This window comes from Anabrus simplex, chromosome 9 (genome assembly GCF_040414725.1).
Source record: "Anabrus simplex isolate iqAnaSimp1 chromosome 9, ASM4041472v1, whole genome shotgun sequence".
In the NCBI taxonomy this organism is placed as follows: domain Eukaryota; kingdom Metazoa; phylum Arthropoda; class Insecta; order Orthoptera; family Tettigoniidae; genus Anabrus; species Anabrus simplex.
Genome location: NC_090273.1, coordinates 5,871,564 through 5,887,866, shown reverse-complemented (window position 1 = coordinate 5,887,866; position 16,303 = coordinate 5,871,564). Strand labels below are relative to the sequence as shown.

At 38.5% G+C, this 16,303-nt stretch overlaps 1 protein-coding gene across 2 annotated transcripts in view; it reads left to right on the top strand.

Moving 5' to 3' along the window:
* Rab3-GAP (Rab3 GTPase activating protein) overlaps positions 1-16,303 on the top strand; it is a 461,679-nt gene that overhangs the window by 250,549 nt on the left and 194,827 nt on the right. For both annotated transcript variants that reach the window (XM_067153758.2, XM_067153757.2), the window contains one exon: positions 12,854-13,011. In XM_067153758.2, coding sequence (XP_067009859.2) covers positions 12,854-13,011 — 158 coding nt within the window. The remainder of the gene's footprint in view (positions 1-12,853; positions 13,012-16,303) is intronic.

The following is a 16,303-nucleotide window of genomic DNA, read 5'->3' as shown; positions in this document are numbered from 1 at the left end:
GGACTTAGGCAACGTCAAGTAACATTAAACTTCTACAGAGCCTAATACTTAAGAATCACCAGAACTTATTTTTTTTTGCATTATATTTCTTTATTCACGTCACATCAATATTTTGAATGAAAAAGTAAGGACTTCTCTGAGTTAATATAACAGGATTAGCAGAAAATCTAACTTAATGACTGTGTTCACAGACTGTGCTTATCGACTTGCTTTCTTTTTTCTCTTTCTTCAAGTGTGAACTGTGTGATTAAGAACGTTTCAATAACGACTGTAAATAGTATTTAGTACAGAAAGGACTGTGATTCTTCATACGCCATAAATAGTGTTCAACAGTGTAAGTGATAACCAGTCGCACTAAATGAATTTGCGTGTGCGAAACTCAACAGTTCCAGCTGTCATCACTTCATCGGGAACGTCAACATCGCCGATCCTGATTCTACATGGAACATTCCAGATGTCCATCTTTCGACATTTGGTAACAACAGTTCTTGTCATAAGTGAGTAACAAACTGACTAAACTTTTTCATTTATTTTGAACATTGAAACTTCAGTGTCGCGTGTGAACAATTTCCATAATTTCTCAAAAGTGATAAATTTAATTTCAATTTCATTTCTCGTAGAAAGACTGTAGGATTTCAAGTGTGTTGTATAACGAGATTGACGAACTGAGAACTGAAAACTTTTAATAATTTCTCATATCCATTTACCATTATAAAAGTGTGCTTAGGTTTAAAAAGACTTTAGGTGGAAATTCACACATATGAAAGACTTTGAAACCAATGATATTTATGCCATTTTTTTTCTCAAGAAGATTATTTTCAACATTTAATTTCAATATAAATTTTGAGTCAACAATCATACCGCAGGGTGAGAAATTAATAAATTGTTTTTAAAAAAATTATTTACCATCTATTATTCGCTCTGCGAGACTATCCTTCTCTGTATCGGCTCCAAAACCCAGTTCCACTCCCTGAGGTCCTACTCATGTCCTTTGCCCACAATTTTTCCTGGTACAGAGAGGATAGTATAATAATAGATGGCGCCCCAACTTCAAGGGCACGATTTCGGAGCCATACTATAATAATAGATGACATCGCAATTTCAAGGACTCAATTTTGAAGCCGTACTATAATAATAAATGATGCACTTGCAATAATCGCAACATTCAGGGTTCGATTCAAGTCATTATATCTCGAGCACAGGATTTGACTGCAAAGAATTTGTTGTATTTGACTTATTCGAATATTCCGGAAACATGGATAACATACTTGCAGCAATCGAAGCTCTCAGGCTTAGCATTAACGATCAGAATGCCAAGATTGATCGAATTAATACGCAAATGGTAGAGTCTAATAACCAATTGCAGGCTCAAATGGTAGAGTCTAATTCCCAATTACAGGCTCAACTTCAACAACAAATGCAGGTTCAAATGGTAGAGTCTAATTCCCAATTACAGGCTCAACTTCAACAACAAATGCAGGCACAAAATACTCAACTTCAAGCGCAGTTAACTGAGTCAAATAGTAAGGTTGAAGACTTAACTTCTAAAATTGACAGGACCTTGGATACTAAGTTTGCTGAAGCGGATAAAGTCATTAACAAAAGACTCACTGAATCTAGTGCCCTTATCGAGCAACGATTCCGTGAAGCTGGAACTCGCCTTGAAAAGAAACTTACTGATTCTAGTGCACAAGTCGAAGCTACATTGAAAAACATGCGGGATCAGTTTGTTGAAAACTTAGAGTCTATTAAGGAAGAAATAAAGACAGAGGTCGTCAAGTCTTTAGACAAAGATCTTAGAAATGTTCTTCCTTCCGTTCAAGCATTTTCTACTGAACTCAAAGATTTACGAACTGAATTTCAAGAATCCCATGGTAACATCTCACAAACCCAAGCAAAGTTAGCTCAGGTGCAGGAAACCTTGCGAGATGCATTAAAGAGCGACGTGGGTAAATTACGAAGCGAGATAGGATTAATTAAGAGCACGCAAGGAGAACTCGACAAGCGTATTACAGGACAGCTAGATAGCACGCATACCCAGATAGCTGCTTTCTGTAAAGACGTACAAGTCATTAAAACTGACTTGAGAAATGAAATAAAAAGTTTAGACACCTCAATTAATTCTAAAATTAAAAATTTGTCCGAAGAAATGAATCAAATTAAACTTAAAGAACATACAACTGACGTCACAATTCCTGGTTCGTCGAGGGAAATACACAATACAACAACCCTCATTAAAGTACCAGATGACAAACCAGTCAAATTTTCAGGACGTGATGAATACACTGCTCGAGAATTTTTGTTAAATGTCGACGATTACCTGGAGGAAAATAGGGTAGAGGACGATAGGAAACTTCGAGTAGTATCCAAACTTCTAGAAGGACGAGCCTTATCATGGTTCATAGCTTTTAAGAGCAACTTTAAAAACTATGACGACTTTAAACAGGCACTTCTTAAACGCTTTTGGGATTCAGAAAGACAGCACCTTGTAAAAATGCAACTTTACTCTAGCAAGTACAATACTTCAGTCAATACTTCCCGATATTCAGACTACTGCCTAATGCAATTAAAGAAGCTCCAGTTTTTAGATCCACCTTTGCCAGATATTGAACTTATTCAGATCCTGACACTTCAATATCCGCCTCATGTTCAAGAAATACTAGTCGCTGCCAACATTAGAACATTGGAGCATTTTGACGCTACTTTGCGTAGGTTAGATACGGCTAATACCCAATCTAGTCCGAAAACTAACCGGAGTCGAGAAGTAAATACAAATTCTGCGGAAATAAAACCGCCGGAGAGAGAGGAACCCAGGACACGTGAAGAAGGCAGATTAAGCCCTACTAACCCAACCAGATTCCGGAATTTTAGACGTCAGAGGAATCAGGATAGACACCCTTACCAACCTAGGAATACATGGAGACAGCGCGAAAGCACTCCTGAAGGAAACCGTGAGGCCAGACGACGAGAACTCGAAAGTAGATGGAAGGACACACGGGAATACATCAGGGAGAGAAACCGTAATCCTGATGAGCCTGGAGCTACATCCCTGGAATATCAACGTCAATTCGGACCAAGAGAACAAAGATCACCTGATCCTGACCCAACAGGCGCTATAAAAAAAAAAACGCCGATCTCGCAATAGGGAGATTGACTACCGAACACGGTGAGGTCGAAACGTCAAATTATTGTACTGCTGTTATCAATTACTGGCATATTGACGATTCCGAATTACTATTCGAAGACGCACAAACACTAAGGCCAATTATTACACGTTCATTACCTGTCATAACAGTACGCACAGGCAACCTACAGGTGATTACGCTCATCGATTCTGGAGCGCAAGCTTCTTTAATTTCTGATAAGCTTGTAGACTCGCTTAAAGATCAGAACAATGTTTTGTTATTACCTGCAGCTCAAATTAAAGTAAGAGGGATAGTTCCTGATAAGATTGTTAAATGTAAATCCCAGGCATTTTTAGAGTTTGAAATTAACAGTCAGATGTTCGAACACATATTTTTGGTAGTATCACGTCTTAACTTCAACTTAATACTTGGATCAGATTTTATGATCAAATACAAAGGAACCATTGACTATGATGCCAACCTCGTAAGATTACAGAATAATTCCGTAGAACTACAGCTGGTAGGACGAGGTGACCTGGAAGTTCAAGAGAAGGGAGCCCGTTTTGAAGCAGCCGGTGGTGACATTATTAAGCCCGCTGTGAGCGAGGTTGCGCCAGCCGTAGCAGAAAGTAGAAAGGGTGACCAAAGTGAGGACGATGCAGAGTCCATATTCAATGAGAACTCCATTATAGGTCCGGATTATATAATGTCAATAGCCAGTGTGGTTGAAGACCCGGAAATTAAATTAAAATTGGAGGAGGCTAAAAATGACGTTCTACAGAAATTTGCATGTGTATTCGATGATAAGCCTGGAGAGATAGCTGACTATGAATATCATCTTGATGTAAATGACTTGTCTCCTTATCAGAAGAAACCATATCCCGTACCCGAGAAATATCGAGAAGAAGTTCGTAACTTAATTCATAAAATGACAGATGATGGGATAATTTCGCCTTGCGTAACTAAGTACTTGAATCCATTGGCCATAGTACGTAAGCCTAACGGCAGTATTAGAATTTGCCTCGACGCAAGGGTCCTAAATGACCGACTGACCTTAGAATATGACCGTCCTCCACTACTTAAGGATATTATCAGAAGATTCCACGGCATGAATTTCTTTAGTTGCCTTGATGGAACTTCTTCATACTATCACATAAAATTGGATGCTGAAAGTAGGCTATTCACAGGCTTCTTATTTGAAAATAGGACCTATGTTTTTAACAAAATGCCCTTTGGAATTAAGAACTCGGGAGCTGTTTTGATCAGAGCCTTGGAAAAACACTTATCAGATGATGTAAAGGACATAACTACGATTTATGTTGACGACATTTTGATTGCCTCGAGAACTTTCGAAGAGCACGTGAGAGATGTCAATCTGGTCTTGCAGGAATTGGAGAAGAAGAATTTCAAGATAAATGCCCAGAAAAGTCAACTTTTCCAAACATCAGTATTATTCTTAGGACATGTAATTAGTGGTGATGGAATTCAACCCAACCCTGCCAAGATTAAGAGTATCATTGACTTTCCTAGACCTCAGCGCATTAGAAACGTGAGACAGTTCCTAGGACTTTGTCAGTTCTTTTCTCAACACTGTCCAGACTACACTGAGACGGTAGCTCCTCTTCAACAACTACTACTTAAGAATAATAAATGGAAGTGGACTGAAGAATGTGAGCGAGCTTTCCTTGCCACCAAGGACATGTTGAAAAACTCTGTTAAACTAGTTTATCCGGATTTTTCTCTTCCATTCTTCATAGAGTGTGATGCCAGCTCTGTAGGAATAGGCGCAGTGCTATATCAAGCGAGACCTGAAAATCCCGATTACAGACTTTTCATCTCGTTTCTAAGTAGAAAACTACGACCTCACGAAAAGTCTTATACCATAACTGAACTCGAAGCTTTGGCTGTTGTTTTTTCTCTCCAGTATTGGAAAAAAATCATCTACGGCTATCCCATTACGATTTACACAGACCATAAAGCTCTGACATTCATACTGTCATCCGACATGACAAATGAGAGAGTTTCCCGATGGGCTCTTTTTATTCAACAGTTTGACCTCACTGTAATACATAGGCCTGGTCGGAAGAATGCTCTAGCAGATGCCCTCAGCCGCAACCCTGCTGAAGTTATCGAAGTTCACGAAGTTAACATCATGACTGATGATGACGAAGAATGTCTTCGCAAACTTCGTTACCTTACCCAGATGCAACGAAGAGACGCCAATTGTAGGGAATTAATTCGATTTTTATCAGGTTCGATTCCCGCCGATGATGATGAATTCCCACGTCTCCAACGACTTTCTTCAAACTTCTGTTTAAGGGATGGAATTCTTATGAAATACATTGACTTAGCCAAGACGCAATGCAGGATTTATGCACCTGTTAAAATCAGGAAGGCTATCATATGGCATTGTCACTCAATTTCAGGCCATGCTGGTACGGATAAAGTTCTCAACCTTATTAAAGAGAGGTTTACATGGGAATATCTCAGGCGAGACATTAGGAGAATTTTACGGTCCTGTGATTTATGCCAGCGGATCAAACCGAATAATTATCTCCTCAAGGAATTTCCCAAACCGCTGATCCCGGAAAAGCCCGGAGAAATAATGGCAATCGATCTGTACGGCCCTTTGCCAAAGGCGACCAGGGGGAACAGACATGTCATTGTAGTTGTGGATGTCTTTTCCAAATATACTATGCTATTGCCTATCCAGAAAGCTAACGCCGGTAACATCTTAAGGAGGCTGAAAAGAAACATCATCCCTGAGATGGGAAAGCCTGAATACCTACTAACGGATCACGGAACGCAATTCACTTCCGTAGAATTCCAACAGGCTTTGGAAGAACTCAACATTCGACATATCATGAATTCTATTAGGCATCCGGAAGCTAACCCTGCTGAAAGAATAATGAGAGAACTCGCGAAATTCTGTCGAATTTATTGTAGTGAACATCACTGGAAGTGGATCGAGGTCTTGCCAGTAATGCAAAAAATTATGAACTCTATTGTGCATGAATCTACTAATGACATTCCTCTCAGCCTACATCATGGGTCAAAACCAGAGCGACCTTGGGACAGAATATTACCAGCCCTACCAAATGCTATTGTGCCGCAGCAAGTCAAGATCAACGACGCGCTGACCAGGTTAAGACATGCAGCCGCCATCAGAGAACGACGCCAGCGTAATAGGAAGTTCAGAAGACCATTGAATCCTGGAGACCTTATTTTAATACGGAGACCAGCTACTTCCAACCCTGAGAGAAGGATTTACGCTAAGTTCTGTCCACTATTCGTAGGTCCTTACCGTATCCGCACTGTATTGAGAAACGGGGCTTATGAAATTGTAAGATTGGACGGCACTTTCGAGGGTATTTATAACTCAGCCAATTTAAAACAATATGTACCACAGGAAGAGTAAAGCCTGGAAAAGAAAATCCTGCGTATTTTCTTTTCGTCCAACCAAGGGGAAGATGTACCAGGAAGGCCTAGGTCCTGGTCCATATTAATTGAAAGAAATGTTATTTCCAGCATTAAAGATCCGACCGACGTACGAACATCCATGTTAAGAATGTTCCAGTATGTGCCAGACCCTACGAGTACGCTAGGCGGAGTCAAGTGACGTCACCTGTCGCTCGAAGCTCACCTCCCCTAGAGACATTTCTCGAAAGAATTTTTCTTTTAACAGCTTTTTAACACCTTGACCAATTTCAACGGGACAAACGCTGAATTATAGCAAACATCATAAAAGTTAATCCCTGTAAATTTCAAATTAATTCATCAAACGGTTGTTGAGTTATAACAATTTAAAGTCTCAACGAAATTACGTAATTGCGGTCACATGGCCGAGAGAGAGCTGCCACCCCTCCCTGCGCTGGTGTCTATATATGTCAAGGCCAGATAGCCCGCAAACCAGTACAGTGCAGTACAGTACAGTACCGTACAAGGACAAGCAGACCGGCCCGCGTACAGTATGTTCGCGCAGTCACGGTAGAAGTCACTTTCGTCGTATCTCCAGAACGCGAAATTCTATCGCCGATAAAGGACGTCGCACTGCAGTTAGTATGTCGCGTCGCGATTACAATATAATCCTAAAAAGACATTTAAGACTGTAACACGAGTGAACTTATTGGAGTACAAATATTAACTATTTCATTACGTGTGGACTTAGGCAACGTCAAGTAACATTAAACTTCTACAGAGCCTAATACTTAAGAATCACCAGAACTTATTTTTTTTTGCATTATATTTCTTTATTCACGTCACATCAATATTTTGAATGAAAAAGTAAGGACTTCTCTGAGTTAATATAACAGGATTAGCAGAAAATCTAACTTAATGACTGTGTTCACAGACTGTGCTTATCGACTTGCTTTCTTTTTTCTCTTTCTTCAAGTGTGAACTGTGTGATTAAGAACGTTTCAATAACGACTGTAAATAGTATTTAGTACAGAAAGGACTGTGATTCTTCATACGCCATAAATAGTGTTCAACAGTGTAAGTGATAACCAGTCGCACTAAATGAATTTGCGTGTGCGAAACTCAACAGTTCCAGCTGTCATCACTTCATCGGGAACGTCAACATCGCCGATCCTGATTCTACATGGAACATTCCAGATGTCCATCTTTCGACATTTGGTAACAACAGTTCTTGTCATAAGTGAGTAACAAACTGACTAAACTTTTTCATTTATTTTGAACATTGAAACTTCAGTGTCGCGTGTGAACAATTTCCATAATTTCTCAAAAGTGATAAATTTAATTTCAATTTCATTTCTCGTAGAAAGACTGTAGGATTTCAAGTGTGTTGTATAACGAGATTGACGAACTGAGAACTGAAAACTTTTAATAATTTCTCATATCCATTTACCATTATAAAAGTGTGCTTAGGTTTAAAAAGACTTTAGGTGGAAATTCACACATATGAAAGACTTTGAAACCAATGATATTTATGCCATTTTTTTTCTCAAGAAGATTATTTTCAACATTTAATTTCAATATAAATTTTGAGTCAACAATCATACCGCAGGGTGAGAAATTAATAAATTGTTTTTAAAAAAATTATTTACCATCTATTATTCGCTCTGCGAGACTATCCTTCTCTGTATCGGCTCCAAAACCCAGTTCCACTCCCTGAGGTCCTACTCATGTCCTTTGCCCACAATTTTTCCTGGTACAATATGCAGCCGAAACCCTTTCTCTAAATGCCAACAAAGGACTCCTTGAAGAACTGGAGAAAAGAGAACGCAAAATTGTGAGAGGAATCTTAGGATCAAAGTACAGAAATGGAATCCATCAAAAGAGATCCAACAAGGAAGTCTACAGAAAAATAGAGAAAATTACCGACACAATCAGAAAAAGACGGGCACGATTTTACGGTCATCTAAAAAGAATGGACGGAAGAAAGTTAACTAAAGAAATCTTTCACTTTTTTGATTCAAACCCCCAAACCACAATTCCCTGGTTTAGAAATACCAAAGAAGACCTGCAAATGCTACATATCTCAGCTGAAGATGCCCTTAACAGAGATCTCTTCCGCAAGAAAATATTGACGAACGGGCTAAACCGAGACGAGCAACCGAAGAGAAGACACGGTGCCCCTTGGACAGAGGAGCATAAGCAGGCCCACTCACAAAGAATGAGGGAAATTTGGGCTCTAAAGAAGGCCAAGTTCAGTGTCAAATGCAACAAGACTTAACATGGTCCTTGAAGGCCCCAGCGAATTATATATAATAATAATAATAATAATAATAATAATAATAATAATAACGAGAATAAGATATAAAAATATAGTGCTGAAATAAAAATTAACGCTTTTTTCGAGATGCGAAAACTTTAATTTACAGGTCTAACAAACAACAACTACAGAAGGATGTGGAAACGTGGAAGGAACCCTAACGAGGCCAAGGGAACGTATGGCATAAGAGCAGGGAGACTTACACCAAAACCCTTGAACTGAATGTATTAACAAAATGAAATACAACACCAAAAAAGAAATAAGGCCAACAAATAATGTAACAGATTAAACTTAAGAACACTTAACTGAAAAACATACTGACGTGAGAAACATCTAGATAAAATGATTAAATTTGAACCTTAACACAGAAATTGACTCTGGATTACACAAGGCCAACTCTAAGACAGTTTAATTTATGTTGATTACAATTTAACTTATACATAGGTTACAAAATTCAGACCAAGAAAAGAGAGTTGCCGCCAATAACAAGATGCTGTGACTGTCTGTCGAGGCACAGTCATTCAGAAATTTACCTTATCACAGAAAGTTACATTAAAAGAGAGAAGGAGCCGAAACACAAATAAGAACTTAAATACTGTCACACATAAGATGATAGAGCTTACGTAGGGGGTTAGAGTCTCGAGACAGGACGGACGCAGTGCACGTCCGGCCACTAAGGAGGTCAGCATTCAAATGTCGCGGACAGTTGTCTTGCTCTCACAAGGAGCCCATAACTGGAAATTGAGCAATCACGAGTAGGCTAATGAGAACACCAACTGAAAAGGTCATTATTCCGACCAATTAAAATACTTCCTTACATGGGCAAGTTCTAGAGAGTTCCTTTGCATCGTATAGAAATTTCATAAGTAGAAATCTACACGTGTCAGTACAAGCTGCCTCAAAAGTTATGTATCAAAATGAACATACCTTTATACAGTTTGCTTTCAATTTTAAAACACAATTACACAATATTACAAAATCCCTGCAAAACAACATTGAAGTTTCACATCTTCATAGATTGAAACTTCATCATTAACAGTTCATAATGTGTCTTTTTTTTTTTTTCACATTTCCAGTTCCAAATAATAAATAATTTTCTTCAAAGGAGATACATTTATACAACACACAAATTGATTTTGCACTCAGTTAATTTGCCGTTCAAAAGGTCCAATTAAACACTAAATGAATACTTTACAAAACCAAATTGCATTTCTGATTATTCCAAGTCTTGGCTGTTCCACCACAGGTGACACTTTGGTAAAGAAAGTTTTTAGCGGAGAATCAAGAACTACACAATATCTATGCCTTTATTAGGGAGGCTGTGAAAGAAGAAATTTTAGAAACCGCTTTTTTTTTTTTTCTTTTTCTATTCAGGCTGACACTACAACTGATACCACAAAGAAATTGCAGTGTTCGGTGATGCTTCGGTATATTACCCACAAAGGTGCGCTAGTTGAGTGCTTTCTTGGTTTGTTTGGACGGTATGGCTATTCCTTTGTTTAACTTGCTGCAGATTGTTGCCCGGTGTCATGGCAGGTAATCTAAGTGGCCTTCAAACTAAGGTAAACGAAGATGGCCCGCAAGCATTATCTATACATTATTTGGCTCATCAATTATATCTAGTGGTTCAGCAAAGTATTAGCTACATTTCACAGCATCTTTTTTGCAAGGCTTGGTGGTATTCTTTTATTTTTTCATTTGTCAGCCAAAGGAACTTTCGTCACTGATTCAGTAATTGTGAGCAAATACCATTTGGTGTGGACACACGTTGGTTGTCACATGGGAAACTTCGAAATGTGGTTGTCGAGGAGTGTGAGGGATTGAAGTAAGTTTTTGAAAGACTTGTGTACAATTCTCAATCAGACGAAAAACCATTCGTCAATCAGAGGCATTGTTTAATAGCTTCAAGTTCACATTTTTATCAGTAGTATTCGATGGCATGTTTGAGCTTACTAATATGTTATTTTACGTGCTTCAGAAGAAGTCTCTGGACGTTTACTTCTGCCTGTCAAAAATAAGCAGCACATGGGAACTGATACTAGGTAAAAGGAATGAAGAAACATTTAAAACATATTTTTCGTACGGCTGAGAAGAAAAACCAAAATTGAACAAAAAAGAAATTCTGGTTTAAAAACGGTAAATGAAATTTTTCTTAAGTGTCGAGTGCTTTATTTTCAGATATTGGATTTAGTCTCCATAGAAATTGATACAATAGTTCAAGATATGCAGAAGCTCAAATTTCTTTGCTTAGGAGATAGCTCTAAGTTTGAAGAATTTTCTAAAATCCTCCCTCTTGATGCTCTAGAGAACTTAAAAATCTCTTAACCCACGATATTTGACACACATAGGTTAAAAAGAGAACTTCAGTATATCCATTCTGATTCTACCTACAAAAATACCAGTTTGGGGAAATAATTCTGTCGCTCAATAAGAATGAACTAAAGGATGTGTTCAAAGAAGCGTATAAATTGTTATGTTTAATAATTATTATACCATCTACCAGCTTGTCTGTAGAAAGAAACTTTTCCTGCCTTAAGCTGTCTGCTCTGGAGAAGTCCCTGCTCAATGTCTTGATGGATACAATGCCGTTTTATGATGGCATCATTGACAAGTTCGCTGCTTCAAAGGACCGAAGAATAGATTTAACGTACAAGCAATAGACTTTACTGAGTGAGAGTAATATTTGCTTTTTTAGTTAAATTTATAGTTATATTGTACTTTTTGAAGTAAGTGCATGAAAATGATAGAACAGATTATTTGTAGGCCATCACCCCAATACGAGACTTTCTCCTAGCTGGATTACCCGACACACCCTGCGCGCTTACTGTACACGCACGTGTTGGGCTGCACCAAACTTAAATCCCACCAGCCAGTGGACTGTTCACTGCTTCAGATAACATCTTGAAGTTTTATTATCACATAACTCCATTTACACACCTCTCAGATCTTTCTTAGCAACATACAATAAAATTTTTAAATGTCACTGCATGCATCAAACTTGGATGATCTGCATGGCAACATGTCGAAAGTACTTATAACTAAATATTTAATGTAAAATAGTATGAAATAAAATATTGTACGCAACAGCCACTATAGTGACAAATTTATGTCTTTGGCTCTCATTGGTAACGTTGCTTTTCTGCCTTGAGCCGGACTGAGTGGCTCAGACGGTTGAGGCGCTGGCCTTCTGACCCCAACGTGGCAGGTTCGATCCTGGCTCAGTCCGGTGGTATTTGAAGGTGCTCAAATACGTCAGCCTCGTGTCGGTAGATTTACTGGCACGTAAAAGAACTCCTGCGGGACTAAATTCCGGCACCTCGGCGTCTCCGAAGACCAAGAAAGTAGTTAGTGGGACGTAAAGCAAATAACATTATTATTACTTTTCTGCCTTCTCCATATATGGTACCTCATTATTCTTTCCTTATTTAAAATTTTGTGGCCAAAAAATTCCTAAAATAAAAATTATCAAAATACTGTTATATTTTAAAACACAATGAACAAATTCTTGTAATCATTCAGCAAGTTAATACTCATTTCTTTATTGCAGAAATTAGCAGTTGCAGAGCGATTTGTTTTTGGCAAAACTTAGCGGCACACAAAGCGAGCTTGACTAGGTTTATACTCATTTAACGTAATTTCCCTGCAGAGTCCATAGTTTTGTCAACAGAAGCCCATATGTTTGAAATTAATCTAAAACCTACTTGGTAAAGTAATAAATAAAATGTTATTTATGTTAATAGAGCAAGGTATAAGTTATGTGCATTTTGTAAAATTAATTTCCACATTTTCAAGTAAATTTAAAAACTGTTTTTATTAATGGGAAATCGCTTGGCAAGCTGCTTTATGTGTGTACGATCTTGGGAGATAACTTTTGTTAAGGATCGTGAATCGCAGATGTTTTATAAGTTATTCATTGTGTGTTCTCCATGAGATTACGCTTGTACCATAAGATAAATAAATAAATAGTAACCTTATTTGAATTGGTTGCCTGCAGATGTCGACGTTATCTGTGCCGAGTACAACGAACTATCGTCATGGTGGCGAGAAATACGAACCTACCTCATGGAGTCAACAAATCCCTTCATGGCACTGACCAGTGCAATTGTTTGTCGAGCAGTTGCCCTTTCAGTGGAGAAGGCCAAAGATCTGAAGGTAAGTTCATCTTTATGGAAATTATTTCTTATCTTAGATTTGTCAGCTGGATTTAGCTACGGATACACTCGCTACGCTTGTGGAGGAGAGGTCGCCTGTCCTTTAATGACCTGTATAGCTATAAAACTATTTCCTTTCTTCCTGCACCCCCTTTTTGTACACTCAACAACAGTAACAACAGAGGAGTTGTCAGTTTGCTGCATGCTGTTGCATCTCAAGCAGGTAGTCAGAATGATGAGCATAGTGGCATGATTTGTTAAATGGGACCATGAACTTGCTTCCACCCGTGGCCTTTGGAAAGGCTCCTAGAAACCATTTGTGTATACAGGGTCTTTTTTTTTTGGCCCGCTCTGTGGCACCACTCACGGCTGGCGCAGTGACACTCCATTGCTAGCCGGTATAATGCGCGCTTTTCCTCCTCACTACTCATGCCAATTCACACTTGTAGAAATCCATTTCTAGTGAAACTATTAGTCTAAAACCTACCTGGCTTTACATTTGATGTTCAAACTATTGTCCCTCAGCTGTCACGCCTGACAACTCGTAAATAAGTTTGCAGACACTCGGCGAATCTCAGCCTGTGTGATGTTCGAAATAACTTGTGTAATGTTCTCTTGTAGTTCTGCTCTTGTGTGAGGGTTGTTCACATACACTTTTCTCTTCAGCATCCCCCACAGGTATTTTTCACAGGAATTGAAATCAGGAGATCTAGGGGGATAATTAAGTACACGATCTTCAAAAACTTCCCGTATTACCTCCATAGACGGATCAGCAGTGTGTACTGTTGCATTATCTTGCATAAAGTAACCATTACTCCTGTCTTCTTCCATCAGCTCTTGAAAGAATGGTATGAGAATGAGGTCTATACATCGATCAGTATTTATTGTTTCACGGAAAAATATAGGCCCTGTAATTCTGCGAGCACTTATTGCGCACCAAACTCTTATCTTTACATCATGAGTGGACGGACATGCAGCTGGTGGTGATTTTCTGCACACCAGTAGCGATTGTTTTGACTATTTACATAGTCACATAAGTATAGGCATACTTCATCTCATCACTATAAAATAAAAGTTCTGAGTCACCATACCCATCGTGAACTGACTGAAGCAACCAGTTACAATACCAAACACTAGCCAAACTCTCAGGTCCTCTTAAATATTGGGCAGGGGTGGGTTTGTACGGTTTTGCTTTTAACAGTTTTGTTGCTTTGTGGGCAGAAGATAATGACATATTAGCTTGTACGGTGAGACGCGACGGATTTTGTTGGAGTTCTTTTCAAGAGAGCTCCTATTTCGTCAAGCTTTTCTTCTTCTTCTTCTTCTTCTTCTTCTCCTTTTATGACCACATAGGATCACTTTAGTCAGTCCGTCGTTCAGGTCTCTTTGAAGGGATTGTTCGGGCTTTGCGGTCCTCCCAGTACTTCTTCAGACGCTCCGATCTTCGTGCCCTTTCCTCAGTTGAAAATGTGCGTGTTGTTGGTTTGTTTTGTGTAAGGGTAAAGCGGAGGTTTGTATTCTTGAGTTTTGTATTCAATTTTATCTTATTTTTGGTGTCTTCTGTTGTAAGGCCTATTTCCTTCAGATCCTCTCTTACTTCTCTGATCCATTTACATCCTGTTGTGGTATTTTTTGAGACGAGATTGTGTTGTACTAGTTGTTTCAGAAGTCTCGAGTCCTGCATCCTCATGATATGTCCAAAGAATCCCAGTCTCCTCTTACGCATAGTATCTGTAATGGGTTCTAGCTCTTTGTACACGACTTTGTTAGGTATTAACCGCCACTGTCCGTCTTTCTGATATTTTTTTGTTGATACAGGTTCTTCCAATCCTCCTTTCAATTTTCTGAAGTCTGTCAGTCTTTGATTGTTTATTCAGGTAAAAGAGTGTTTCTGCTGCATATGTAGCTTCCGGTTTTATAACTGTGTTGTAGTGTTTTATTTTTGTATTTATTGATAGACATTTCTTTTTGTAGATATCCCATGTTAATTTTTGTGCTTTAGCTAATCTATTTGTTCTTACTTGGATTGAGATTTTTTCATTTAAGTTATGTGTTATTACTTCTCCAAGATATTTAAACTGAGTTACTATTTTGATTTTATTACCATTTATGGTGACTTCTTTTAGCTGTGTTGGTTTTTGGGGCATAATTTCTGTTTTTTCAAATGATATTTTGAGGCCAATTTTATTTGCAATGTTTTGAAGTTCTGATATCTGGGTTTTTGCTTCTTTTATGTCCACTGCTAGTAATGCTAAATCGTCAGCAAAACCCAGGCAATTTGTTTTGATTTTTCGGCCAATCTTTATTTTGGGGGGACATTTTCTAAACCATTCCCTCATTACCATTTCTAGAGCACAGTTAAATAATAGTGGTGAGAGCCCATCTCCCTGCCGTAGTCCAGTTTTAATTTCAAATGTCTCTGATGTTTCACCCCTAAACTTCACTTTTGACTTGGTATTGGTGAGAGTCAATTTTATCATGTTTATTAATTTGGGGTGTAGTCCAAGGTGTCTTAAAATTTTAAACAGAGATTCTCTATGGATGCAATCATAAGCTTTCTTGAAATCTACAAATGTTATCACCATATCTCTGTTTCTTCTCCTGTTATAGTCCATTATCAACTTAAGACTCATGATCTGATCAGGACAGCTCCTCCAGGGTCTGAAACCTCCTTGATATTCTCCTAGTTCTTTCTCAAGTTGTAAACTTATCCTATTAAGGATGGTTATTGAAAATATTTTGTATGTTATGTCTAGGAGAGAGATTCCCCTGTAGTTATTAGGGTCGGTTTTGTCCCCTTTTTTGTGCAGAGGATGAATGAGGGCTGTTGTCCAGTGTTCTGGTAGTTCTTCTTTAATCCAGATAGAGACAAGTTGTTGATGGAGGGCAACTTTTGCTGATGTTCCTGCATATTTCCAGATTTCCGCAAAGGTCTGATCTTCTCCTGGCGCTTTGTAGTTTTTTAATTTATTCAGAGTTTGGTAGACTTCCTTTATTGTGGGGGGATTGATGTTTTCTGGTGATGTTTTTATCGGGGTGTTGGTGTCCAAATGAAGGAGTTCTGTAGGTTCCTCACAATTTAAAAGCTTGTTGAAATGTTTAGCCAGAATTTCTGCATTGTCTTTATTGTTATGGGCCAGCTTACCATCTTCATCCTTCATCAGTAGGGTCGGGGGTTCATATTTTTGGAGCTGCTTTCTGAAGGTTTTGTAGTAGTCCCTTGATTTAGTTTTACTGAACTGTTCTTCAATTAACTGCAGGGTGTCCTTATGATGTTGTATTTTTATTCTTCT